Below are 27,894 nucleotides of genomic sequence, written 5' to 3'. Positions count from 1 at the left end.
AAGTAACGCTGAATATTTATAGTGCCTGTCACTGATTATCCTATATGCTATATTTTTCTATTTTTCAAATATTTTATTGTTTTAGTTCTTAAACCTTTTAGCCTTTACAGTGTCTTTCATAAGGTTTTTAAATAAGTAAACATATAAATATTTATCCTAAATATTACTATCCTTAGTCCCTGAGTTATCAGGGGTCGCCACAGCTGAATGAACCCCCAATTACTCCGGCATATGTTTTAATGCAGCAAATGCCCTTCCTGACGCAACCCAGCACCGGGAAACACCTATACACATTCTTATTCACAAACACACAGTCATACACTACAGCCAATTTTGTTTACACAATTCACCCAACCCAGCTTAGACTCGAACCAGCAACCTTCTTGGTCTGAGGAAACAGTGTTAACTACTGAGTCACAGTGCTGTCCAAAAAATAAATACAAGTTTTTCCTCTCAATATTTTTGTTTTTCAAAACAAATTTTTCAAAAACCTTCAATCTGTATTTATATGCTGTGATATTTCATGTGGTATGAAACTGTTCCATAAGAATTAAGTTGAATAAGCTAAAAGATGATGGCTGTTTCTCAATTCCTAGAATGCAGAGAACGGACTTGCGTTCTTGTGAAGACCGGTTTTGCCAGGTCATCTCAGAAGAATGAACTCGGGAGACCGCGAGAACACAGAACACGTCCTCTAAGAAATTAGATGCTGCGTTCTTCCTGATAGTCACATGACCTTCACGCATTTTTAATGATAAATTACATAAACATCAAAGCATTCATACAACGAGTTATTGTTTTTTTTTCTTTTTTCAATATACAGTATATTTAACATGCACAAAAACCTTACAAACATACTTTGCTCAATAAAAATAACGTTACACAAGGACACAAGACCACTGAAAAACGCATATTGAGAATAAGCCACTGTCTGATCAAGGAAAGTCTTCTTATTTAATGTAATTTTACTTTGCAAATAAATATATCTTGATTTTAAAATCTTTAGACATTTGCTCTGGAGAACAAGACAAAAATACTGAGGAAGAGCATCGCTAATGTGTTGTATGATCAAAGAATACTAGTATTTCTACAACTTCTACTACTAATAAGATCAGACTTCATTTTGATGGTCCATTTGTTGAATTTAAGTTACATTGCATCTACATGCCAACTAATTCTCATTAGATTGTAGGTAGACTGTTAGGTTGGGGTTGGAGGGGGTTGGGGTTAGGGTTAGTGTAAGTTGACATGCACTTGCAAAGTTTCTTATAGTCAGTTAAATGTCTATTGAAGGAGCAGTATCAACATATATTAAGCAGACAGTCTACCAATACTTAAATGGACCTTCAAAATAAAGTGTTATCGCTAATAATTATATAAAATAATAATAATAATGATAATAAAAATCCACATTGTTTGTAAGCATAGTCATTCAAATTATAAGTTGCTTTTTTAAACGAAGTAAAACGAAAGGAGAACATGCTTATATTTTGCGTTGTCTTCAAATGATTTTTCAGATTTTCTTTAAAAGGTCCTAAAATGTCTTAAATGTATATTCATAAACTTCCAGAAACCCTCTTCAGATTTCCACTGTAATCTGATTACCACAGATACACTTTGTTTTTACAAACTGAAAAACAAGTGACCATGAATTTCTGCGACAGAAGCTGTCAACCAAGCTTAACATGCATTGAACCTGCAGCGCTTCTTTAATCAAGAAATGAAATGACTAGAAGTGAAGCGCATTCAAATAATTTTTAATTACATTTTTTCCCTCCCTTTTCCTTCAAGATAGCTTCCTCTAGACTATGTAGAAGCAGTACATTTAATCAGCGATATAATTTCCTAGCTGAGTCCTCTTCATGCCGTATGTTTAATTTCTCAGTAATGATAGCCTCTTAGCCTGACCTTTTTTAATCAGCGTACAGCCTTCATAGCACTCAGCGTTTCCTCAGACGTGCAGAGTGTTGAAGCTGCTGAAGAATTGGCCCTCAGGGTTCCTTCTTTCTTAATAAAAGAGTCTGCAGCGCTGCCCGACTCTCTTCAGAGACAAATAATGCTTTCATTCCTTACCTGAAGTGCACCGCTGACACCTGATTCATAGTTAATGTCAACTTTTACATTAGATGTTTTGATTTATCCTCCATTCAGGAGTCGTATAAATGCTAAAGTAGGTGTTTCGCATCTTCGCGTCTCCCTGTGTCAAGTGTTTCCACATTTTGTCCATCTACAGAATCGGTTTGCTCTAATTGGTATTGCTTTTCTCATTATATTTCATCACTCTCAGAGCTGCCACGGTATTGCTATTGAGTTTCTGTGAAGGAGGAAAACCACCAACGAGATGCACAAACCCGCCGTCTGGCATTTTCAAAGACGTAAACAGATTCTGCTAAGTAGAGAGCGACGGCGCATTAGTCATGTATTCAGCGTATTCAGAAATGCCAACAGATTTTAATGCTCAAACGTTTGCCACCTTTGCTTTTGGTCAAAGTGGCCTTTTGGCTGAAATCTGATATTCGTCATAATGGCTGGGCTTGGAGAGGAGTTCCTGTTGAGCCATTTTGATGTGCTCCGTTTGCGCTAATGTGCGAGCTGGCAAAAAAAAGCAGAGTCGTGACTGCAAGGGTAAACCTTTTAAACCCAACCTCTCTAAATGGGAGCACATTTGAGTCGAAAATCCTTGAGTTTGTTGGCAAATAGCTGTTGTTTTTTTTTACCATTCCAGGATGTGAATTGAAGTTGTTGTTTCTCTTTTTATACTCTCAGGTACACCATTTCCTCTCTCCAGCGCTCCAATATGGGTGTTTATCAGTGTGTGGTGAGAAACAGGATGGGCGCTCTGCTTCAGAAAAAAGCCGAGATACAAGTGGCATGTGAGTTCATGATTCATCACGCATAAGATTGATCTGGTTGTTGAGTCAACTAATTGATTGAAGGATTGCAGGATTTACTAGTTATGCTATTCTAACTCATAATTTAAGATCTGCTAGAATTTTCTGCATTTTTTAAAGTCTTACTCTTACCATTGCTGCATTTATTTGATCTAAAACTGTAAAAATGTGACATTAATGCAATTCAGAGCAATTAAGTGACTTAACTACTAGATATTTACATAAATAAATAGGTACTTATTATGTTGTGTTGCACAACACAAAGTGCTATTGATGTGGGATATGGGTAAAATTAGGGGCAGGTTTGGTGGTGTGAGTGTGTTTAAAGGTGGATTAAGGTGTTAGGATTGGGTCAATAAGTGTAATTATGTAATTACAGTAATTGTAATTACAGATGTAAGTATAATGTATAAGAATGCATGTACATAATGAATACATTGTATCAAATCAGTATAAGTACATAGTACTTAAAGGGCTAGTTACCCCAAAATTTACATTTCCTCATCATTTACTGTTTTTCATAGCATTAAACGTTTTTCAGTGTGCTTATTCTGTGTAACACAAAACATTTCGATAAATGCTGGTTGCTGGGACACATCAACTTCCATAGTAGGAAAAAAATATATACTATGGAAGTCAATAGGTGCCAGCAACCAGCACTTCTTTCATGTTCTATTAAAGAAAGGAATCTCAAATAGATTTTGAACAAGCGAGGAGTGCATTTATACTGCTTTGCACAGTCTCTGAAGACATTCTTCATTAAAGCATGGTAAAAAGCATTTCCATTGACATGTGAAGAACTGTGATTCCTCCTAAAGGACACTGCATAACACTTTAAACAAGGCTGGATTTACACTGAATATGTGGCTGTGGTAGAAAAGCCAGCTCATGTATTGGACCTTTGCTGTAATATTTATAACATGCTCTAAAGGTTCAGAATGCCCCAGACTGACTGTTCCAGACGCTTGTAACATTTTAACTCAGTGAAACATTTGGCTAGGATGGAGATATCACAAAATAGACTGTTCATGCCAGAGGAAAGTATCTGAAATTATTGTTTCAAGTTCATCTAAATTGTCATTGTGCCTTATTTCCCCAAATGTAAACAAAGAAATAAGTTTGCACCTAATTATGTAGAAACTTTGAACGAGATGTAACAGGTCAAACTTCATTTTGTTGCCCCCTTTTCCCTTGTACTGTAGGTAACTTTACAACTACTTGTCAACTAGCAACCATTTAGAGTGTTCAGTATTGACCATAAATCCTGTTTAGAAAACTCAAGCATGGTGCACAGGCCGATTGTGGTAAAAATAAATATGACACTAAATTCGCAAGTAGATGTCGGCAAGTTCCTGTCTTAATGAAGGATTAATTGTGTCATTCATGTATCCACACTCAGTCCTGGAGGGCCAGTGTCCTGGAATTTTTCACTCCAACCCTAATCAAACACACCTGAAGCAGCTAATCAAGCTCTTACTAGATATACTAGAAACTACCAGGCAGGTCTGTTGAAGTAAGTTAGAGTTAAACTCAGCAGGACACTGGCCCTCCAGGACTGAGTTTGGACACCATTGATTAAGATCTAGGTCTTATCATAAAATCACTAACTTTAAAATATAATATTGCTAAAAGATGCATATATTTATATAAAATAACCACAGAGGGTTATATTTAATTTATTTTTTATTTCATAGCTTAACCCTTTTATGCGTGAGTTTTAACTACTCCAGCTGACCCCTCTACGTGAGTTTTTTTTTTGTGACCGCTGCATTTTAAAGTTCTCATGGCGATGAGTCAAGTTTATCATGTGACCCACCAGCCCCAATGATCTATGTATATATCATATTTTGTTTCGTTTTGCCCTTTTCTGTAAATAATGACAATGTTCTAATTATATTGTGAAATTTCTGATACTCTTACTCCCAAATATGTGATAGATCATATGTATTGTCTTTTAAACAGCCTAAAAAGGATCATATTATTTGTTATATGTAATAATAATAGGGCGCCGATATTGTTGCTAGAAGGGATACAGCTGCGATTGTATGTTAACAAAAAGTATTTATATTATTTATTAAATTACGCATTAATTGTATTTTATTAGCTTCTACCCCTACCTCAACCCTAAACCCAACCCTAAACCCTAAAGGCAATATAAAACTATTATTTGTTTTGGTGTCACAAAAATTATGCTATATTGACCTGAGTATCTTCAGCTGTATCCCATCTAGACTTCACCCTCTCCTGCAATGTGGTGAAGTCTAGATAGAATACAGCTGAAACTACTACTCGGTAACTTCAGATCGCAGCTGTATCCCTTCTAGCAACAACCTCAGAAGAGATTCGAGCTGAGAAAATTTTTTTATAATTGCCGTCTCCATAAACATCCGTGTGTATTTTATTAAATCTTAAATGGTGTTTTTTACTTGCAGTTATGTGTATTTGAATGTCCGAAACCTAAAATAAATGTTATTTGTTTGAAAGCATAGATAAATTGTATTAAATGACAAGTGCTGCTTCCTGCTGTGCCTCAGCATGCACGGTCAGATTTTAATTTTAGTAGTTGATGAAGTGCACTCTGATCACACCGGTGTGATCGTACGCTTCAGAGATCAGCCAAGGCTGATCACAGCGGTGTGATCATATGCATAAAAGGGTTAAACTATAATGTCCTTCTAACTGTACAATAATATGAATTATTAACAGCGAAAGCTTTTTGTTTCCAAAATTAATAATACTTTATTGATAAACTGTATAAGGTTAGCTCTTACAATTTAAAAACAAGAATTATTTTGTTTTTATAAACAATAAAGGGGCTAGAGGGGACCTAATTGAGGATCCTAAATTAGAGATGAAACATTCACAAAATAGTATCTCATTTATTAAACAATATTGCAGGTCATTTTTACCCACCTTAAGGCTGTATTTAACTGGCTAGTTGTTTTTGGTGTTCTCTTTCTAGAAATAAAACCTTTAAAAAAAAACTTAAAATCAATATAAAAACTGCACCGATGTCACCAATTTCAGAGCACAGTGTACTTGTTCTTTTGTTCTTTATGGTGATGCAATCCTGCATAGCTGTGTGCCATGAATAAATGTCTCTGATTGAACACCTCTGCAGTTTGCACCCAAAAGCCTCTGTGGCCTGTTATGTTTCACCAGGGTTGCTTTATTTTGAGAAAATAAGCTGTAGCAAATATTACTGTCTGCAATAAGATATTTCTTCTAACAGATATGGGCGACTTTATCGACAATGACCAAAGAAAGACAGTAACTCAGGGCCGGGCCGCCATCCTCAACTCCCCAGCGGTCAGTTGTTTTCCGCGGCCGCAGGTGACATGGTTCAGAGATGGCTACAAGATCATTCCCAGCAACAGAATGTAAGTAAAGCTTAATTGCTTGTCTAATCTTTAAACCTGAACGGCTGTTCATTAGGAAAGGTCTGGGTGACCTGGCGCAGGTCCCTATGGCTTTGGGTTCACATAAGAGATGTAATTACCTTCAGTGTTCATGCTTAATCCCACTGGGCGTCCATTTATGGCGGCCCACACTGAAAAATGTTGGGTAAAACAGAGAAACACTTCAGCTAGCGATGCAGAAGACACTGCAAATGTGCACTGCTTTCTTCGAGTGTGTGCGCCAGTGTTTTTCTCACACTGCCTTGTCACAGAAGTGCAATTAATGCCTGTTCCCGGCCCTTCTTTAATCTTGCTACGGTAGTTCTTCATTGCCTTTTTCTAATTAGCAGCTCACCCAGGCTGAGATCGACGAGGCTGATCCGATTCACCGTTATCAGTCAAGTGTCTTTCATTCCGACGAGACCCAAATAAAACTCCACCACTGAGACACATCTAATGACTCACCTTTCACTCGCCGCATACAGCCGAGGCCCATTTGAGAATTGCATTTGATTCCGGCAGAAGGTGTAATTGAAAAGTAAGCAGGCTCACGCAGGTAAATTCAGAAATAGACTGGGGCTAGTGGTGATTTGCATTCGTTCCATTTGGCTTCGAGCTGCCATTAATTTGTCAGAGCAATGTTCAGGCGGTTTTATTTTCAATAAAAGCACTCAAAGTGAGTTGCAGATCTGTGGACGTGGTTGTGTGATCCCATTTACGCCTGGAATTATTATCCGTCTCATTGGTGCAGACGTGAGGACATCCAATCACCATGTGTTGTCCAATCACTTGTGTTTTAGAAGCTGTCAAAGGCCAGTTTACACTGCCAGTTAAAAGTGACCTAATTCTGCGTTTTTGCTCGTATGTGATACAGATCGTATCTGTTTTATGACCATGTAAACATGAAAAAAAAATGCATGCATTCAGATATCGGTTTCAGGCCTCCTTCATATGTGGAAATAACTCAAATATAAACGGATATGTGACAATGTGAGACTCATGTAAACAGGCAGATTGGATATATTGAGGCATTCCATTTTGTACGTCATTAAACTTACGACAATGTGGTACTTCTCCGCGGTTTAATGACGTAGAAGGAAGAGCGTGTGTGGAGACACTAATGCGGTAAACAACAGAGAAAATATGGAGAAGGAAAGTGGTCATTGGTCGACGGTTGACGGCAGAAGTTACCTGGCTTCTTGCCCTCTGAGGAGATGAGTCAGTTTAAGATTATTAAAGGGTCCTACAGAAAAAAATCTGCTTTTGCAGATAGGCGGCCCTTAGCCTACTCCTCCGCCTCTAAATCATTTTAAAGTTGAGCGAACTTTGCATATTTCGCAGAGCTAAAAGCAAGACAATTTCATCCATTGTGGCTAGTGTGAAGCAGATGATAGAACCCGCATTTACACATATGCGACGTCGTGAATTGTACGGCAAGTGTAAACACATGAATCGGATATGGGTCACAAATAAAAGAACATATAAACAAACAGGCAAAAAATCAGATATAGGCAAAAAATCGGAATACATGTTAATCTGCCATGAAGAGTTCTTCACAAAAAAAAAAGATCTACAGTAGGAATGTAGATAGTAGATGCATTTACAATGAGCCCTTTTAACATTTCTGGCTTTCTCAGTAGCGGAAGTCGTCATAGTTGGGCAAACTTAGAGCACAGTGAATGGGACAGTGCAACAATTTTTACTTTATTTTTATTTTCTGAAATAACAAGAGAAAAACTCCATGATAGCGTTATCAAGACTTTCAGAAAAAGGGAAAAAATATGAAACAGCCAGAAATAGAGAATAACATCAAATTTACCGTACTGCTCATACACTTTGTATTTCATAGGCATCACACAAGCAGGTCATTTAATACATACATAAATACATGTACAGTGCTCAGCATGATTGAGTACACCCCATTTTAAATAAATAGAAATATTTTTATCCATATATTTTATTAAAATTAAATGTTAGTCACCAAACAGACTTCAAAATAAGATTTAATAATTTAGAAATTTAATAATATACAATTAAATTCAAGCAAAATGTTGAAAAAAATTTCAACCTACAAAGTTTTAACAAAACTTTTCCATTTTTTTGCTTCCATAGATTTTTTAATATTTTTAAAATATGTATTTAATATTTTTCTATAACATAAATTTGGCTGTACTCATTTTTGGACTGTTACCGTAAGTCATTTTGTTAGATAAGCTCCAGATGGCTTCGGTACTGACTAATATAATGTATATGCACAAATATAATATTGTATAGCTTCTTATTAAAAATATAAATTTAAAACAGATATTTGTGAGGAGTGTACTCATATATGCTGAGCACTGTAAATGTGCATACATTTTTTACATGGAAAGTTTAAAGGGTTTAAGATGCTGATGACCATTACATGTGTTATAACAGTCTTGTGAAAAGGGTCCATTGTTTCAGATGAAGTGGAGAAGAGGTTTACATTAGTAACGAGTGAGCTATATGTTGCCAAATAAGTCTGCTTCTCCATTATTGCTTCTGAGTTTTGTGTTGGGAATGAATATATAGGCTAAATTACAAATATTATATCCAACAAAATGAACTGACAGAGATGTATTTGTAGTTGCGTTGTTTGATTTTAATATAAAAACACAGGCAGGAATTAAGATCACTCTTTTTAAAAAGTTGATAATGTTTATGTGTTTGTTGGCACATTAATTTTTGCTAATTTTGCAATATGCACATTAAATAAACAAAATATTATTTCAAACAGGACTTATGCTTCTTTGAGGGGTGCGGAGTAAATTCCTGCCTCTCCCATTTTCAAAATAAGAGTCCCACATACACAGTATTTTTGTTTTTGTTGTTTATAAGTCACACTGTTGAATAGTGACTCCTAAATATTCCTAAATTGATTCTCCTAGAACAGAGATTCCCAAACTAGGGCCCGCAGGCCAATGGTTGGCACATGATTTGGCCCACCATCCCATCAGAGAAGAGAATAATGGAGAGGATTGTGGCAAATGCCTTTACAGAGATTGTTGTTTCTAATTTAACATAACCTTTGTTTTGTTTGTTTGTTTGTTTAATTGCTTAGCTAGAGAAAAACTGAAAGTAAATGTTTTAATTAAATGTATCCATAAACTAATCTGATTTTCTAAAAATGTAAATACTGTCACTTGACGAACAGAAGACAATGCAGAAAACATAGTTGAGGAAATCAAGGCAAAAACAGGTCCTCCATTGAACTCCATTCTGTTGTAAATGGAATTGTTTTTGTTGTAATATAATAGGTTCTTTAAAAAATGTTTAAAAAAATACTGTATTAGTTAATAAATAGCAATGTTTTCTAGTTATTTTTTTAGATTATTGTATAAATAAGGAAATTTACCCATGGCGACTTTAACATAATACAGTTTGGTGTATTTATCTTCGGCCCACCACCCTCAATCAGGTTTGCTTTTTGGCTCTGCATAAGAAAAAGTTTGGGCACCCTTACCCTAGAATTTTTCAACATGTTCTCTTAACCTTTTCCATAGCTGCATATACATATAGATACATTTTTAGATTGACAAAACATAGACTTGTGTACATAAAAAAATTGGTAACTTGAAGTGGCAGCTAAAGGAATGAAAGGTCTGCTTTACAGTTAAAAAGTCAATGGGCTGTGGATTGACTCTTAAATTTGCATTAGTTTGGACAAGCCTGCGAAATGCAGCTTCTTTCAACGTGATTTACAACAGCTTTGTTATTGGATTTTGTTCTCGGTTTGAAATATATTATTGAAATGCAATTTCAAAAAACAGTTACAGCGATTCCAATACTTAGAACTAGATAGAAATTGTAATTGCATGTCTGGAAATTGCTAAAGGGGCGTTACGTAAATGACCGCCAAGTGAACTGACTTGCTTTAAATGGACTCTCTGAAAAGTGAAGACCAACAGCAAGCAATAAGACTCACATACCAGTTCATTGTGAACATATGTTGCTTTGAGCATGTAACCCGTGCTGTCCTCAAGTGAAATTGTGCGTTGAGTTGAAAGCCATGTTGGATGGTGGCTATACGTGGAGTCACCGTAGATGTAGTTAAGACTGTTGGCCACACTCCAGCTCAGTAATTGAACCGGTGTTCTCCTGCCAGTGCTTTGACAGAATATTGCATGATGATAGAAAGCAGGGCACATACATAAAATCAATATGCCACTGCTGACGGTGTTCACTGCAGCATATATGCAGCTGAGGGAATCTGTACCTTCGGGATCCTGGCGGTTTTCCCAGACACCATCGCTGCTGCTTTGACCCTATACGAGGCCCAGCTGGTGTCTATAGCATCCAGACTCGAACCCAGAAGCTCAGAGGACGCTAGAGTAATATCAAGCAATCATACATCCAGCCAAGCCCATTAGCGCACTATTGGATGTGATGTCACATCCTTAATTGTTCTGTGGCAGCGGCTGAAGCAATGCAATCAGCTTAGCCATTTAAACTGGCACTATGTGTTACTGGGCAAAATCCCCAGGATGGACTTTGTGAAATTGGGCTGTACTTCATAAGCACTTGACTGGCACGGTCATTACATTAACTGCCCTTGTAGGATCAAAGTTTATCTATGTCCTAGGATCTTCAGCTCTGATTTAATATTAGCATTGATGAACATGCTGCAACATGAATCTATTTGTGAGTCTCGTAAGAAGACACAACTGATAGATGCCGGTTTGCAAAACAGTAATACCCAACAGAGAGAGTAGAGGGTGGGAGTCAAATGGTTCTTTGTTGGGAAGCCCACAACAGATATAAAACAGTTGGAGTCAAGAACTACCAAAATTAGCAAGATTTTTACAATAATATTAAAAGTAATGATTATGGACAACATTTTGAACATTTTGCTTTATTTCTGTCATAAATGCTGTTTCATCTTATTTGTTTATTTATTTATTTATTCATTCGTATTCCTTCGTTTTAATAATCTAAGGTTACCACAGTGGAATAAACTGTCAACTTATCCAGCATATGTTTTAGACATCTAATGCCCTTCCAGCTGCAACCCAGTTCTGGGAAACATCCACAAACACTGATTCCCACACGTACTCTACGGTCAATTTTGTTTATTCAATTCACCTGTTGTACATGTCTTTGGACTGGGGGGAAATTGGAGCACCCATAGGAAAACCACGCAAACATGGGGAGAACATGCAAACTCCACACAGAAATGCTAACTGACCCAGCCAGGACTCGAACCAGCAACCTTCTGGCTGTGAGGCAACAATGCTAACCACTCAGCCATCATGTCAACCCCTATTTATTTATTTATTTTTGATCAATCAAAATCATGTAGCCCAAATTTCAACCACTGCAGTCCTTGATGGCTTGTAAAAGTATGAAAAAATTTGTATTTGTAAAGAATGGCAACATAAATTGAATAAAAATTAATATGTATATACAGTTGATACAGATACAAAATGTAGAAATACAGATAATGAAAAAACATCGTTCAGATCAATTCAGTCAAAGTCAGCTTTATTGTCAATTCAACCACATGTACAGATCCTTGGTGCAAAACAGATAATATTGATACAAGAAGTAGGATTTTAAAAACAATTTACAGTAAATACAATTACATATATAATATAATTTAAAAAAAGAAGTAAAAATAACAATTTTAAACAATACAATTACACTTAAGTTAGTTAAATAAATAAATATATATATATATATATATATATATATATATATATATATATATATATATATATATATATTTTTTTTTTTTTTTTTTTTTTTTTTTTTTTTTTTAATTCAACAACCTTGTAAGTTTCATCAAAGTTTGAAGCACAGATAAGTAATTAGTAATGACCAGTTATTAAATGTATAGTTTTTGTTAAGCTGTCACTTTGGTTCAGTAGAGTTTTTTTACACCTGAAGAATATTTTCATGTTTCCTATAAAGATGCTGCTGTGGAACTGGGAACTACATTAGCTCTTATTTCAGAGTAGGATAAGTTTGAATGCACGCCATATGAAAAACAGCCACAGTATTTTAAAGTGTTAAAAGATAAATAAATAAATAGCTTTATAAAATGTCATAGGAAATGTTTCTAAGCCCTCCTTTTTCACTTTAAGTTGCATAATTTGTCTAAATTCTATGTCTAAATTCTAAATAATGCACAACAAAAACCCAGCAGTCATCACTTTAGAGTGCCTAGTGATGGTTCTAATGCAACCAGAAAAATCTTTATCAAATAAAAAAAAAAACCTTTAGCTTCCTATAACTACTTTGTTGCAAGATGTGATTCCGCTCTCAGTAGACATTAGTGTCTGTTCTTATCTAATGGTGTTTTTGTTTTTTTTGGTCATATTAACAAATTTTCTGAAAGTATAGTGACTTACAGTCGCCAATTAACCAAGCTAAAGGCAACAATGGCAAGGATCTGGCTAAACTAAAGTAAGAATACTCTCAGACATTAGTCCATGTGTCAACCAAAGCAGTTTTAGCCAGCTCTTCTCAAAACTAATGGCTGTGGGTGTTGAGAGCACTTCTGATATAGTTTGTTTTTCAGTGATGCAGAATATTTGTCACACTGTTACTGCCAAACTGATTTTGGGGATAATTTGTTTTTGACTAAAAATGTCAACACAATGAAGAAATCTTAATTTCTGCAACATTTTTATTTTGATATCGATGTGCATGTTGTATTGACATGACAATTGGAGCGTTATTTTCCGTGCTCCTTCAGTGTGATTGGACACAAGTTTTAAAAGTGACATTGTGGAGCACTGCATCACCTTTTGTTTTTTTCAAACCTGGGCAAACAGGAAAATGAATTTCTGAAAAGTATTACGCCTTTCTATGTCTCTACAGTGCAATTCACTACTGAGTGCAACTATGAAAAAATATTTCTGAGTGAGTGAGAGTGCTCAGTCTCTGTCAAATATCACATAATCAATGGAAATGTATCACTCAAGGTGGAGGTCACACTAATATGTATTCACCTTCATTCATATGTATTCAAATGTGGGAAGAGAGCAGAAATGAAATATAGGCAAATAGGTTCTGTGTTTAGATGTGTACAGAAGTTCTGTGTAACAGACCAACTGAAGACATACAAACCTTAGATAGACTTGTAGCCCCCAACACTGCATGTTTTGCTGTCTCCTTAGTCAAACACACCTGATTCATCTCATCATCTTAATAGCAGAAACCTCAGGATCTGAAATGATTGTGTGAGACTACAGATGTTGTCACACCAGCACTATTAATACCCACACCGAGCCATTTGACGTCAGAGTTTGATTCATTTGGCTAGTGTGAACACAGATTTTTGAACTTTTACATTAGACTCATGACAAACATTTGCCACTCTCACACTTTGAAAATTAAACAGTTGTCATTTCAGTCGTTTCAGTGTGGAGTTTGTATGTTCTCCCCGTGTTAGCTTGGGTTTCCTCCCACAGTCCAAAGACATGCGGTATTGGTGAATTAAATAAACTAAACTGGCCAAAGTTTATGAGCCCGTGTGTGAATGTGAGAGTGTATGGGTATTTCCCAATACTGGGTAGTGGCTGGAGGGGCATACAAAGCTGCATACAAAATATGCTGGATAAATTGGCGGTTAATTCAGCTGTGGCGACCCCTGATAAAAAAAGCCCAAAGATAAGGAATGTATGAATGACTGAACTTGAGTAATTTATATTGTCAGACTTGTTATTATTTGTTATTATTCTTTTCGTAACAAATGTGTTATTGTGCCACCTTACTTTTTAAAATAAATGCCACCTGATTTGGTATTTTATATCTAGTGTAATCACATTTCTGCATGTTCACGTTTGTGGTCGCTGCAACTTCTCATTCATTCTCAAGCTGTCCGTTTTGAATGGCGGTGTGAAAATGCATCTCATTGAGATGTGGAAAGCAGAGGCAACACTCATTGAAAGCAGCTTAAGGCGCTCATATTTATTCCAGCACGGCTTCATTGCAAACGCTCGTTTCCTCTGCCCTGCAGATCTTTGTTTTCTCGCAATCAGCGTTATGAATTGTGGAGCTGTGTATTCAATATATTAATCCAACATTCCCTAAAGTAAAAAGAATTTTAGTAACTTCATCAGATGTCGTTGTGCGGTATTTCAGCTCTGAGCTCTGTGTTTTCTAGTTTTGGTTTCCTCAGAAATGTTTCTTTAGTCTGTTAATGCTGCATGAAATAAGCGGCCACATGGACGGAGACGCTTCTCTGTGTGATTCATATCGCAGCCGCACGCTACAGATAACTGTGCCACAATCCAGTTATTTTTTTCCACTCCATCTCTTCTGTGTGGTTACAGCATCTCCTTCTCCATCTCCTTTTTTGTCATTTTTTGGTCATCTTTTGTTTTCCTTGAGCCACACAAAGGCAGAAAGTTGTTAAAGCAGAGAGGTCCAGAGGTGAATGCCAACACAGGGGAGGACAGCGACGCACAGGCCTTTGAAAGTCACTCTTATTGTTCCACACTGGCTTCCCCTTTAGACAGCATGAAACTTTCATGATGGCGATAATTACCCCATTGGTGAGAAGTGCTTTCTGTTCCCGGCGCAGATGAAAGTAGCAGGTTGGAAATAAGATATTGTGTCTACCTCTCATCGCTTTGTCCTTGCATCCTCCTCTACCTCGCTGAATTTTTCATCATTCATTATTTGAGATCTTTGATGTTTCCACCCATTACCAGCTATTCAGACTCCCATCGCGCTCAGCAGATAAAACGGCTCCCACACCAGACTCATTCTGTCCTGAGCACCAGCAGCAAGAAAGCCCACAATAAAGGAAGTGCTCACAGGATGCCGATTGCTTTCCTCTGTACGAGCAGCAGGGCTGGGGTGTTTGTGTGCTGACAGTGATAGCAGCCATGTGCTGTTTCTACTCCACCATATGTGGAGCTCTTTTTTCAGGGGACTTAGCAGCCCTCAGACTCCTGGATGTTTTGGCAGACTGTGTGCACCAAATTACACTTGACTCAAACTTTTTGTAATTGTGATTTTGGACTAAAAAAATTATTGTTTTTAAAGGGCTATTTATTCATCCATTCTCCCTAACATCCATCATCATTCATGTCTATCTATCCACCAATCAATCAATCAATCAATCAATCAATTAATCAATCCATTCATTATCCATCTATCGATTATTTCCTTCCATCCATCATTTATGTCCATCCATCTATTAATCAATCCATCCGTCCATCCATCCATCCTTCCATCAATTATTTCCTTCCATCCATCAATTATTTCCATCCATCCATCCATCATTTATGTCCATCCATCTATTAATCAATCCATCCGTCCATCCATCCATCAATTATTTCCATCCATCCATCAATTATTTCCATCCAGCTTACATTTATGCCTATCCATCCATCCATGGATCCACTTATCCATCCATCCATCCATCCATCATTTATGTCCGTCCATCTATCAATCCATCCATCATTTATGTTCATCCATAATCCATCCATCTTTCAATCAATCCATCCATCCATTCATCCATCCATCCATCATTTATGTCCATCCATTTATTCATCATCTATAAATCAACCCATCCATCCATCCATCCATCCATCCATCCATCCATCCATCCATTATTTATGTCCATCCATCATTAATCCCTCCATCATTTATATCCGTATATATCCATCCATCCATCCATCCATCCATCCATCCATCCATTATTTCCTTCTATGCATCAATTATTTCCATCCATCCATCATTTATGTTCATCCATCTGTCCATCCATCATTTTTGTCCATCCATCCATCCATTCATCCATCGTTTACGTCCATCCATCTATTAATCAATCCATCCATCCATTATTTCCTTCCATCCATCAATTATTTCCATCCAGCTAACATTTATGCCCATCCATCCATCCATGGATCCACTTATCCATCCATCCATCCATCCATCCATCCATCCATCCATCATTTATGTCCGTCCATCTATCGATCCATCCATCATTTATGTTCATCCGTCATCCATCCATCTTTGAATTAATCCATATATCCATCCATCCATCCATCCATCCATCCATCATTTGTCCATCCATCATTAATCCATCCATCATTTATATTCGTATCTATCTATCTATCTATCTATCTATCTATCTATCTATCTATCTATCTATCTATCTATCTATCTATCTATCTATCTATCTATCTATCTATCTATCTATCTATCCATCCATCCATCATTTGTCCATCCATCATTAATCCATCCATCATTTATATTCGTATCTATCTATCTATCTATCTATCTATCTATCTATCTATCTATCTATCTATCTATCTATCTATCTATCTATCTATCTATCTATCTATCTATCTATCTATCTATCTATCTATCTATCTTTCCATCCATCCATCCATCCATCCATCATTTAAATCCATTCATCCATCAATCCATCATCATTTTTGTCCATCCATCCATCTAGTTGCCTTCAAAAACACCATAATATTATTATTGTTATTATATTTACAATGATGATAGAATTTGTTAGATATCATAAGTGGTTTGATTTTATAATGTGAGTTTGGCTAGAAATGTCTAGCTTTTTTTCCATCCAGGTAAATAGTAGCCTGGCTAGAAAATAGCATTACAAAGAGCTGCTGAGTGGACCGATTTGCTTAAAAGGGGCTTTAGCAAAACTCAGAAACTGTCAAGACCATTTTCAAGCTTTTTGGAGTCTTCAGTTCCAGGAATGCTCACCTGAAAAGAATGAAATATCAGATTTGTTCTGAGCTGAATTGTGCCAGTAATGTGTTTGTAATTTGCTGTTATTATTTCAAGTCATGTTTTTTCACTCGCCTTTATCTGGCTGTTTGTCATCGTTTTCGCACTCCTCTCCACAGGTAGTAAATGGTGCATTAGACGAATGTAATCAGGAGGAGATGACACGATTGAGAAAAACGTCTTTGTCCCGCCACTCAAAGGATTGTTTGAGACGCTGCCCTTTGCTCATATTCTGGTGTCCATCTTAAATCAATATGCTTTGGCTCTGAAGAGTCAGATGAAAAATGACGTAGGCTTGGCTAATTGGATAGAGGCCATTTATGTGTCTTGGTTTTAATACACCTGCTGGCTAGTAGGGCCCCTTTATGAAGTTAATTATTGAGAGCCGTCATCAGTCAATTGGGGTATCTGTGGGGTGAGCCTGTTCTCGCCCAAGACCTTTGGCCCCATTTGTCTTCATCCACTCCCTCCTTCACTCTTAAATAAATCAGTCTGTTGTCACTGCTAAAGCAGAGACTAAGTCAGAATACTATCCATGAGCAGGGAAAACATCACTGCCCCATTGCCTTTTTTAAAGAGCCCATATTATACATGAAATAGGGTCATATCCTGGTTGTAAGGGTCTCCAACAACAGTCTAATATGCATGCAAGGTCAAAAAACACTTTCATGGTCTTATAATCTGCATTTATTTTTACCTAATTATCCCAGCGACTCCTGTATGAATCGTCCAGTGATTCATTTGTTCCCAAACCCCTCCTTAGCGCGAAGCTAATCTGCTCTGATTGGACCGATGACAGTCTGTCGCGATTGGTCGACTGCCTTCAGTCAGAGAGGGAAATGGCCAATAGCTAATCAGCAATTTAAAAAGTAATCACAGTTCATACACGCTCGATAGTGTAGACGTGGAGTTTAGCTGCCACACTATGGCGAGTGGATAGTGCCACGGATAACCGAACGAAGGAGACAGTCGTGTACTCGCCATACCACACACACACAAAAACACACACACACCTCCGGATGACAACGCTCCCGCTTCCGCCCGCACCCGCCAGGTTTTAGCCTGAGAACCCGCTCCGTTTTCTGCCCGCCGCCAAAAAATCACCCAGTATACAGTCCAGACAGCCAAGCTGTCAGTATAAACACACACACACACACACAGCACAAAGCTCGTTCGTTCGTTCGCTCTCTCTCTCTCTCTCTCATACGCGCGCGTGCGCACTAACACACACACAAGCACCACGCAGACTCTCTCTTTCTAATTCGCATAGCAATATCCGTGATATTGCTAGACAGCCCGCTCCCGTCCCAAATTAAACCCGTTACCGACCGCTCCCGCGATTAATTCGGAAATTTATTATTATATATTTTATCTTATCGCGTGCAAAGTCACGTTAAAAACGCGACGCGTGCTGTTTGTTTATGGAGCTCCGTGCTAGAGTTCTGCTCCCGCGATTTATTCGGAAATTTATTCCCGCGGCTGTCCCCGCGCCAGATTTCTGCGGCGCGGGAATAAATTTCCGAGCTCCATAAACAAACAGCACGCGTCGCGTTTTTAACGTGACTTTGCACGCGATAAGATAAAATATCCAGTTAACCTGATACAGTACACGCGGTTACAAGTAACAAATCACAACTAAATACATTTGCAAGCTAGAGTCAACGAGGCAACAACTTTAACCGCACGTACTTACACTTGAGAAATGGAAGAAACCCATCCTGACGTCCATCAGTTACTCTTTACTGATCCTTCCTTTAACAAACTCAGATAAAGTATTCTTTGTAGCATGTAGCTTCCAGAAGTTTCCAACTGCTTGGTTATAATGCTGATGTTTCATCTTTGGGTAGAGACTCAATATATCCATCTGCAGTGTGACTTCAATCGACCGGCATGTTTGTGTGTGTGTTTGTGGGTGTGTGTGTGTGTGTGTCTGGGTTTCTGCGTCAGAGGGCGGGGCCTCAGGTTTGAAATCTCCTGGGTTTGCGCGTGCACGTGAATAACTTGGTTTCGTTCGTACGTCATGGCGAAACACCTAATGAGTCGGTATCAAGGCGACTCGTTTGAAGCACTATGAGTCGACTCTTTTATATATGAATCAACCGTTTTAAACACTGTATTCTTACAGATTTAAGCCTTAGCTGGATACTTTACTTCACTTAGAGCTGTGTTACACACTACATGGAGGGGAATTTTCAAAAACCCATAATATGGGCTCTTTAAGATTTACAGTCACAAATCCTTTGTTATGTTCTTAAGGAACAGCCCTTCAATCAATTATACCTCTATACCTCCCAAAATCAATTATACCTCTTATACTACATTTACTGTACCTAAGTTCATGGCTCAGATGCTTTGTCTGATTTATTTTGGTGTTCCCTTTTACATATTTCATAGACTAAAAGTACATAGCCACTACACGCCAACTAATTTACATTAAAGTAAAAGTGGATTTAAAGGTAAGGGTTAGGGTTAAGGGTTAAGTTGGCATGTACTTGCAAAATCTCTTGTAGTCAGGAGAATGTCTGTTGATGGACTCGTACTCTAATGAACATTGAAATGGCATTTGGTTGCATTTTAACTTATAGTCAACAAAATAGATCATCAAAATAATGTGATAATGAGAAGTTGATTAGTTTTTTTTTCCATGCATGTGTGTGTGTGTGTGTTTGTGTGTGTGTGTGTGTGTGTGTGTGTGTGTGTGTGTGTGTGTGTGTGTGTGTGTGTGTGTGTGTGTGTGTGTGTGTTTGTGTGTGTGTGTGTGTGTGTTTGTGTGTGTGTGTGTGTGTGTGTGTGTGTGTGTGTGTGTGTGTGTGTGTGTGTGTGTGTGTGTGTGTGTGTGTGTGCAAAAACGCAAAGTGGTTATTTTTGTCCTATTTTATTATATGTGTTTACATAGTCAGTGTCTTTGTGGGATTTAATTCTTTTGCTGTTGTAGGCTGTAAAGTAATTTAAAATAATTGCTATTGGAGACTAAAACTTGGCAAGTAAATATTGGCAAGTAAATAAGATCACAATGCATAGAGGATTATCACGTTAACAAGTATTGTCATGAATTATTATTTGATATTCTTTTTGTCATTCATTCATTCATTCATTCATATATCCATTCGGTTCTGTCTTTACTCAGACACTTTATTACTCATCCAGCAATGAACATGTTAGTATGTCATACATCTGTTTTATGATTAACACACAGGGCTCTATTTTAATGGTTAAGGTGCAAAGACATCCATTAGCCTACTTATTTAATTTCATTTGTTAAGCACAAAGATTTGTTCCAAATTGATTTCTAAATTAAATTTCCAGCATACTAATGCATGAACAATAATAACAAAGTGTGGTCAAAAAACTGAGTGATATCCAAACACACCTATTCTTATGCCCCATAGTGGCGCAGACGTCTCCAAAACCCAACAAATGGACAAATCTGAACTTGTTTTTATTTTAACAAATATAAATATGCATTTAATAAATATTACTACTAATAATAACATTATACAGATGCAAATTGTCATGAATAAACTGAAAAAAGAGGCATCGACGTAGTGGTTTTTGTATTTATGTGGAAAATAATACTTTGTTTACTTTTTTGTTTAATACTTTATTTTTTCATATGCAAAGATTTGTTTATTGCTGTACATCCTGTGTGTATTAAGCAATGTGTAAACGTTTGGACCCGCATAAGCGCATATATAACGCACTCTGCGCTGGACTTTTAGACCAGCTTTTAGTTGGTCAATGGCGTATTATAGTTCCTTAAAAATAGCAATGGACCAACTATGGGCTTTAACACACCTCCTTTTTAGACCAACACACCCATGAGTCCACAAAGTGGAGCAAATAGATTTGCTATTTAAACAGCATGGTGCAAAATGTGAAAATTAGAGTTGCGCTTGTCTGAAAATAGCAAAAAAATAGCACCAAACAAGTCTTGCTTGCTCTAGGTTTATGATAGGGCCCACAGTATTATTTATCAACAGTTTATTTATATATATTTGACCTATTTTAATATTACCTGTGTATTAATCAAATAGCATACCTCATATATAGTTTTATATTACAGTTTTCTTTGTACAGTATACTGCAATTTTTTGTATTGTTATTTATTATTATTTTTTTTTTAGTAAATTTATTACATTATATGGTAAATCTTAACATTGGCTAACTTTGCAACCCTCTTTATTATTATGATTTAACAAGCCAGACTTTAACAACCCAGGGTTGCACAATTACAGATCTGCTACAGTATACAATAAATAGCATTTACTGTATGTGAGGTTAACAACAGCCTTTTCTACTGCTTACACACCTTCCTTCATTGATCGTCTTTTGCTCAAATCCCTGAAAGAGAAAAAACTAAAATTGAGATTCCACAACAGTTTTTTTCCCCCTCCCCTACTCAATGGCACCTATAGGAACACTGTGAGAGGCCATTCGAAAGTAGTTTTTGATTAAAGCATCTCTCAGGCCTGTGGTGCCTGCTGAAGTTGCATGCGGTCTCAGTCACAGTGGCGGCTGGATGCTGCTGAGTGACAATCAACCATGAAAGCAGTCTGAGCTCAGAGGAGCCGCGTGCCCTCGCCTCTGCTTTCACACCTCTGACGGTGAAATAATGCAGCCTGAGGAAGAGGACACAATTCAGACTGAGCACATATAGCACTCATCCTGCAGACACTACAGTGAAACCCAGCACACCGGAGAGATGCTACTGCTGTGCTGCTTTCAGTAAACTCGAGCAAAGAGACACAAACAGCACGTGAGGAAAATATAATGATAATGTGAATGAACAGCCCTTTCAGATTTCATACATATTAACTGCCTGATAGGAAGCCTGATTGATTCTAAAGACTAAATTATACTTTTGCATTGAGTGATCATCGTAACCCACGACGCATACCTTGCATGTAGCTGTGCATTTATACTTCTGCCTTCTGTTTTTGTTGCTCTGCAATAACACTTCCGAAACTCTAGATGCCAGTGGGGTTTCTGTGTTCCTCTGTCTTGAGTTTCTTCTGAAGTGTTTTGTTTACACTGGAAATGCTACACTATTAAAAAAAAAACAAAAAAAAAAAAACTTATTTTCAGCTGGGGTGCCAAAAAAAAACTTAAAGTAACAGCCGTTAAATTGCAGACATTTGCCATAGAATAACAGACAGTAAATAACAGAAAGTTATCAGAAATTTAAATTTAGGGGATTTCTGTAATTCAACATCTGTTTTTTAAATGTCTGTGCCTTATGCCGAGTTCAGAATGCATGATTTTAGCCCTGATTTTGATTTGCCGACAGGTTTTGAGAAATAGCCGTCAAAAGCCTGAAATCACTGGCAAATCAGTGCTCGTTCACGTGAGTAACAATCACACAGTGTGAATGATTAAAGACGCAACTTGCCAATAAGTCACCGACTTGACACCGCGTGAGATATTTGGCATGCTAAATATTTAAACCTGTCGGCAATTCAAAATCATGCCATGTGAAATGTGTTCTGATTAAAAACAACATTGACAAATCAGACCGGCGAAAAGTTGGGAGAGAAGTTTAAAAAGCTTTTTTTTGTTCTATTTGGACCCAAGGAATGGAGGAAAAACTAGTTGAAATTTGGCAAAATCACCAGTGTCTATTTGAATGTGTCATCTGAACAATTGAAAATTGTTCTTCAAAAGCCAGGTGAGCATAATAAGTACCCATTAAAGGCTTCTTTCTCAATATGTAGTTACTAGCAAAATATATACTATGTGACCTTGTGTTGTTTCCGTGTCACTACTCCCTTGTGTTCGGTTGTGAGATGTAGTTTGTGGACTAAGACAAATTTGTTGATGATTCATCCTGTTGTAAAGTCATGCAGTGTGAAACCTACTGTCGTGATCCATCTTGCAGTGAGAACACAGCAGTGATGAAATGCTATACCCCAGATAGTCATGCAGTGTAAAACCATCTGTGGTGCAACTGCTTTGAAAATCATACAGTCTGAACTCTGCATTAATGTACAAGTAGCTGAAACTCACTCATTTAGAGGTGGGAACCGGCAGACGTACAAAAGCATTAACCATAAAGTTAACACAAAGCAAATGTATCTGTTTGGAGCTCTTTCACGGGACTCAACACTTGTTTAACACTCGCTCCAAGGGGGTCGCTCCTCTCCCGTGGCTCTTGGCCCCACCCACACTCGCCAATGCTACCAAGCTGACCTGTCACAGAGCTTGCACTATATGTTGTCACGACATGCAGTTACATTCTTTGAAAGGTGTGTGGCAGGAATTGGTGTCAACCAAAACAAGAGGTATGCTGCTATGCGAAGGCTGTGCTGGATTGTCCACGTGTACTCAACGCATAAAAAAATCAGTCTTAAGCTTACTTCGATTTTGGGGATAATCATTTTTAAGACCAATTTGTATGTGCTCCTTGCAGTTTAAGCTTCCAGTCGGTCATTTATATTGGTGTAACAGTGTATATATTCCTCCTAAAACATCACGATACAGGCCGATACATTCAGTTTAGATGTGCCAGTCTCGGGATGTAGAAAAATACTACAAAAAAAGCTCCTCCTCTGCCATGTTGCTGTCAAATAAAACAGTTGTCATGCCATCTTGCTATTGTAAACTGAAGCTTGCAATGGTTGACTTGCCTCTTGAGTTCTTCTGATTGGTCCACTACTTTAGAACTGACCTGAATGAGAGGTACTCAATGTAAAAGTTTAAATTCTTTAAACTTGACTTGGTGTTTAAAGAATGATGTGCTCATTTGTGCAAGATTCTGCAAAATATGTGAGACATGAGGATAACGGTGCGACTAGAACATGTTTACATAGAAAAACTATGAAAATAGACACTGCCCCATCTCATGAGCGCATAAGCCAGTCTGTGGTTGTTTCTCTAATGAATATTCTTATTCTTAAATATATGAGCGGGTACAGCCAATAGAACCTTGTTGGCTCAAGACTTCCAGTCTCATTCACTTCCATCGATTTTTAACTGTTAAAACATGCTCATTATGCTACTTCATGTTGCAACCATGACTACTAAGTACTGTTACACCACAAATATATATATACATACACACAGTGCATGACAAAATGTATAGGCTTCAAATTGATGGTCAGAATTGATATGGACCCACACTGCTTATATATAAATATATATTGCTATATCTGCTTTTACTCTATGTTGTTTATTGATTATTTTTAAGGGTGATTTTCCATAAAAGCACAAAAACTGAGTTGGGGTGCTATTCTACTAAAATCTGGCAACCGTGGCTCGGAAAAACACAGAAAAGACTCAAAAAAATCTGTCGGAAGAGCTGCTGCTGTTAACATAGGTAGGTCATTTACAGTAGGTGGTCGGCTAATAAAGATAATTTGTACTGTACTTCACCATCCAATCAGCATTTTTGTTATTTTAAAATTATGCTTGTGCTTGAATATCTGATTTGACAGCTGGGACACATTGTCTTACAGTATATCGTAAACATGAGATCACCGACTTGAGTATAAAGAAGAGATTATTGGCTGATTGCTGGTCGATCAATGGGAACATCACTATTAGAGAATAAAGCATAAAGGCTGGAATGCTCACCAGCAGAAAAGTATTATGTATTTAAGAGCAATGTGTGTGTCTGCTTATACTGCCAGCTCTGTTGGACCTGAAGTGTGATTAAATTTTTGCTAAAGAATTATCATTGACTTCAATTACCCATTAATCAGGAGCAGTATCGAGCTGAATCACGGATGATAGATAATTGCCTTTTCAGAGGCTTTCCAGAGCGGTTGTCGGATTACACATACAAAAAAATAAATAAAAATTCCACCACTAAGGTGCATAATTGAGCAATAGTTAAATTGACCAGATTCCTGAGAATGCAGAGAAATTATATTCTCATGATTAATCGATTGGACTGAAATATATAAAAATGACTTTGCTTTCATAAGGAGGCGAAGGCTAGCAGTTGGCATTGGAACAGGAAAGAGTCTCTATAGCCCTATTTGGACGGTAATTGTTTTACATGTCGACATGATGCAATTTCAGCATTAATAGGTGCTAGTTGGTGGTTTTATTGCCTTGTGAATGAGGAATGTCAGTGTGTTTTTTTCTCTCTCTCACCACTCAGGAGAAATTCCTGGGTGAATTGCCTATTTCCACAGAGCAGTCATGTGGTAATTTCATTCTTGTTCGATTTGCCATTTCAGTTTTTACATGGAGTAATTGACACAAATAGTTGTTTTACTATCAGAATACAAATATTTATTCAAAGAAGCCATGCAAATTATAAGTAAATTATAAATCTCTCTCACTTTTTTTTTTTTTACAAATGTTATGCAATTGTAAGATTAAACTTGCAAGTAGCAAGTTTTAAACAATAATTGTCTGTATAATAATAATAATAATAATAATAATAATAATAATAAAAATTATGATGATGATGATTTTTAAATTACAACAATTATTTTTTTGTTTTCACCTAATATCTAATTTGGTTTAAGTTTTCATCAAATGTGTATTTGTACAAGTTATTAAAATAACACAAATATTTTTTTAAATGCACATGCATTTTAATATTTAATATAAATGTTTCTTAAAAATAACTAATATACAAGTAGAATTTCTATGTTTTTAAAAGTTTGCCGAGTGTACAAAAATGTCCACAAAAGTACACTACCTGACAAAAGTTTTGTCACATATCTAAGTTTTGGGAACAGCATACTGTATAATAACTTGACTTTTAGTTGATCATTTGGTGTCAGAAGTGGCTTATATGAAAGTAAAATGCCTCTAGATTACACTTATTTTACCAAAATAAAATATGATCATGCCTTGATTTTTAATGATTTAATTAGGGCAGTAAGGTCTGACTTTGCTTAGACATAAGTCTTGTCTGGTTAACAGAAATAATGTACAGTGATGTACAGTATAGAATATAAAGTCATGGTGCAGTAGAAAGGAATTCATATTATTTATCACTCCCATGAGCTTAGACGACTGCATCCATACATCTCTGCAATGACTCAAATAACTTATTAATAAAGTCATCTGAAATGGCAAAGAAAGTAATCTTGCTGGACTCCCAGAGTTCATCAATGCTCTTTGGATTTATCTTCAATGCCTCCTCCTTCATCCTACCCCAGACATGCTCTATATTGTTCATATCTGGTGTCTGGGCTGACCAATCCTGGAGCACCTTGACCTTCTTTCACTTTTAGGAACATTGATTTGGAGGCTGTAGTATGAGTCCTTGTGCTTTGAATCAAAAGTCTTGATACCTCAGGCTTTTGATGTTGCCAGAATGTAACCCTAAACCATGATTTTTCCTTCAACAAACTTGACTCATTTCTGTGAGATTCTTTGGTCTATGCAGGTTCCAATAGGTCTTCTGCAGTATTTGTGATGATTGGGATGCAGTTCAACAGATAATTTGTCAGAAAAATCTACCTTTTGCCACTTTTCCAAATGGTCAACTAGAAGTCACAACTAGTATTATTTGTTGCTCACACATTTGGGATTGACGACAAGACTTTTGTCAGGTAGACAATAATGTTGTGAAATGTAAATAACTTTATTATTTCAATATATATTGAATATTTATGGTGTACTCACTCTAGTCATAGTGGTCTACACTTTCCCGCTGACCAGCAGTCACATTCTACTTTACATTCCATGCTTCTCATTATTATGTAGAAAAGAAAAGCACTCTCACTCAGCACAGTGAAGTACATTGCTTCATTTACATTCTGGTTTATTATTTGTAGTTGTTTGAGAAACTGGCATGTGGCACTCTCACAATATTTTCCTGCACAGATCCAGTGCTCAACACTAAAATTTATAAGCAGTCTTGCTGCACGTGTCAGAAGGTTTGCAGGATGACAGCTGGAGTTCAGCATGGATTTTGCAGCTTTAATAACCAATTATATCTCTTGTTCATTTGTGAGGTGAAACATCTTCATTTCTGTGATTGGCTGCGGTCACACTACATGCATTCAGCTCTCGAGGCAAACCAAACTATGCTCTGGCCCACCTCTTCCAAGTGGGCTAAGGCCAGTCAAACAAACAACTGGTCGAATATGCTTGAGCATAATTCAGATCACCTACCAGGAATGCATCCCTTAAATTACTTATTTTATGGCATGCTTAACAGGGTTCAACGCTTAGGATTTTTTTAACCTGTCTAATTGGGCCAGTGGTTAAAATTTTTGGATAATATGTCAAAAATAATGTCTACGAATCTAAAATGTAAATATTTTTAAACTACATGTATAATGAGCAAAATTCAAAGTGTTATGCAAACAAAAAGAGCAGTATGGAGAATTTGCAGGTGTTTTATTGCCATTCTGACTTATTTAACAAATGATGGCTAACTGTGCAAAACATCACTTTTCTTTGTCACGTTGTACCCATGTACTGTAAATGTCCGCTATATATATATATATATATATATATATATATATATATATATATATATATATATATATATATATATATATATATATATATATATATTGTTCTCACAAGCTTTGGAGACTTAACATAGTCTAAATTCCACTTTTAAAAAATAGGTCACTTATTCGTCATAAGCCACGACTGTATTCAAAATGGCATAAATGTTTTCAAAGGGCACTACTGTTATAATTATCAGCGATCTAGCAGTTGCAGATCGCTAACGGACTACAAATCGCCATTATGGACTACAAGATCCAGCCATGCACCACACACACTCACAACCGGTTCCTGATTAGGACTGATTGCATACACATAGCCGGAGGATCATTACAAACGGATTACATGAAATTTGAATACAGCGCACGCACACACACACACTTTATTGCTAAATCTTGTTTATCTGTATCTGTGAACATTACAACACGTTTTTCTTGCCTTCTGTGTCT

The 27,894-nt window shown here is 36.9% G+C and overlaps 1 protein-coding gene and 1 long non-coding RNA gene across 9 annotated transcripts in view; one reads left to right on the top strand and one right to left on the bottom strand.

Annotated features, from left to right (window-relative positions):
* The window catches only part of sdk1a (sidekick cell adhesion molecule 1a), a 534,279-nt gene that overhangs the window by 217,743 nt on the left and 288,642 nt on the right, over nucleotides 1-27,894 (top strand). For all 8 annotated transcript variants that reach the window (XR_012401153.1, XR_012401152.1, XR_012401155.1 and 5 more), the window contains exons 3-4: nucleotides 2,767-2,873; nucleotides 6,124-6,271. Coding sequence is in view for 4 of the 8 variants with exons in the window: in XM_073944925.1 (XP_073801026.1) it covers nucleotides 2,767-2,873; nucleotides 6,124-6,271 (255 nt within the window). In the remaining 4 variants the exon portion in view is untranslated. The remainder of the gene's footprint in view (nucleotides 1-2,766; nucleotides 2,874-6,123; nucleotides 6,272-27,894) is intronic.
* On the bottom strand, nucleotides 12,035-15,009 carry LOC141381358 (uncharacterized). Its single transcript, XR_012401361.1, has 2 exons — nucleotides 13,640-15,009; nucleotides 12,035-13,597 (listed from the first exon to the last, which is right to left on the bottom strand). It is a non-coding gene; the product is annotated as an uncharacterized lncRNA (long non-coding RNA).

Source organism: Danio rerio, chromosome 3 (assembly GCF_049306965.1).
Source record: "Danio rerio strain Tuebingen ecotype United States chromosome 3, GRCz12tu, whole genome shotgun sequence".
NCBI lineage: Eukaryota > Metazoa > Chordata > Actinopteri > Cypriniformes > Danionidae > Danio > Danio rerio.
This window is presented reverse-complemented; position numbering and strand designations above follow the sequence as displayed.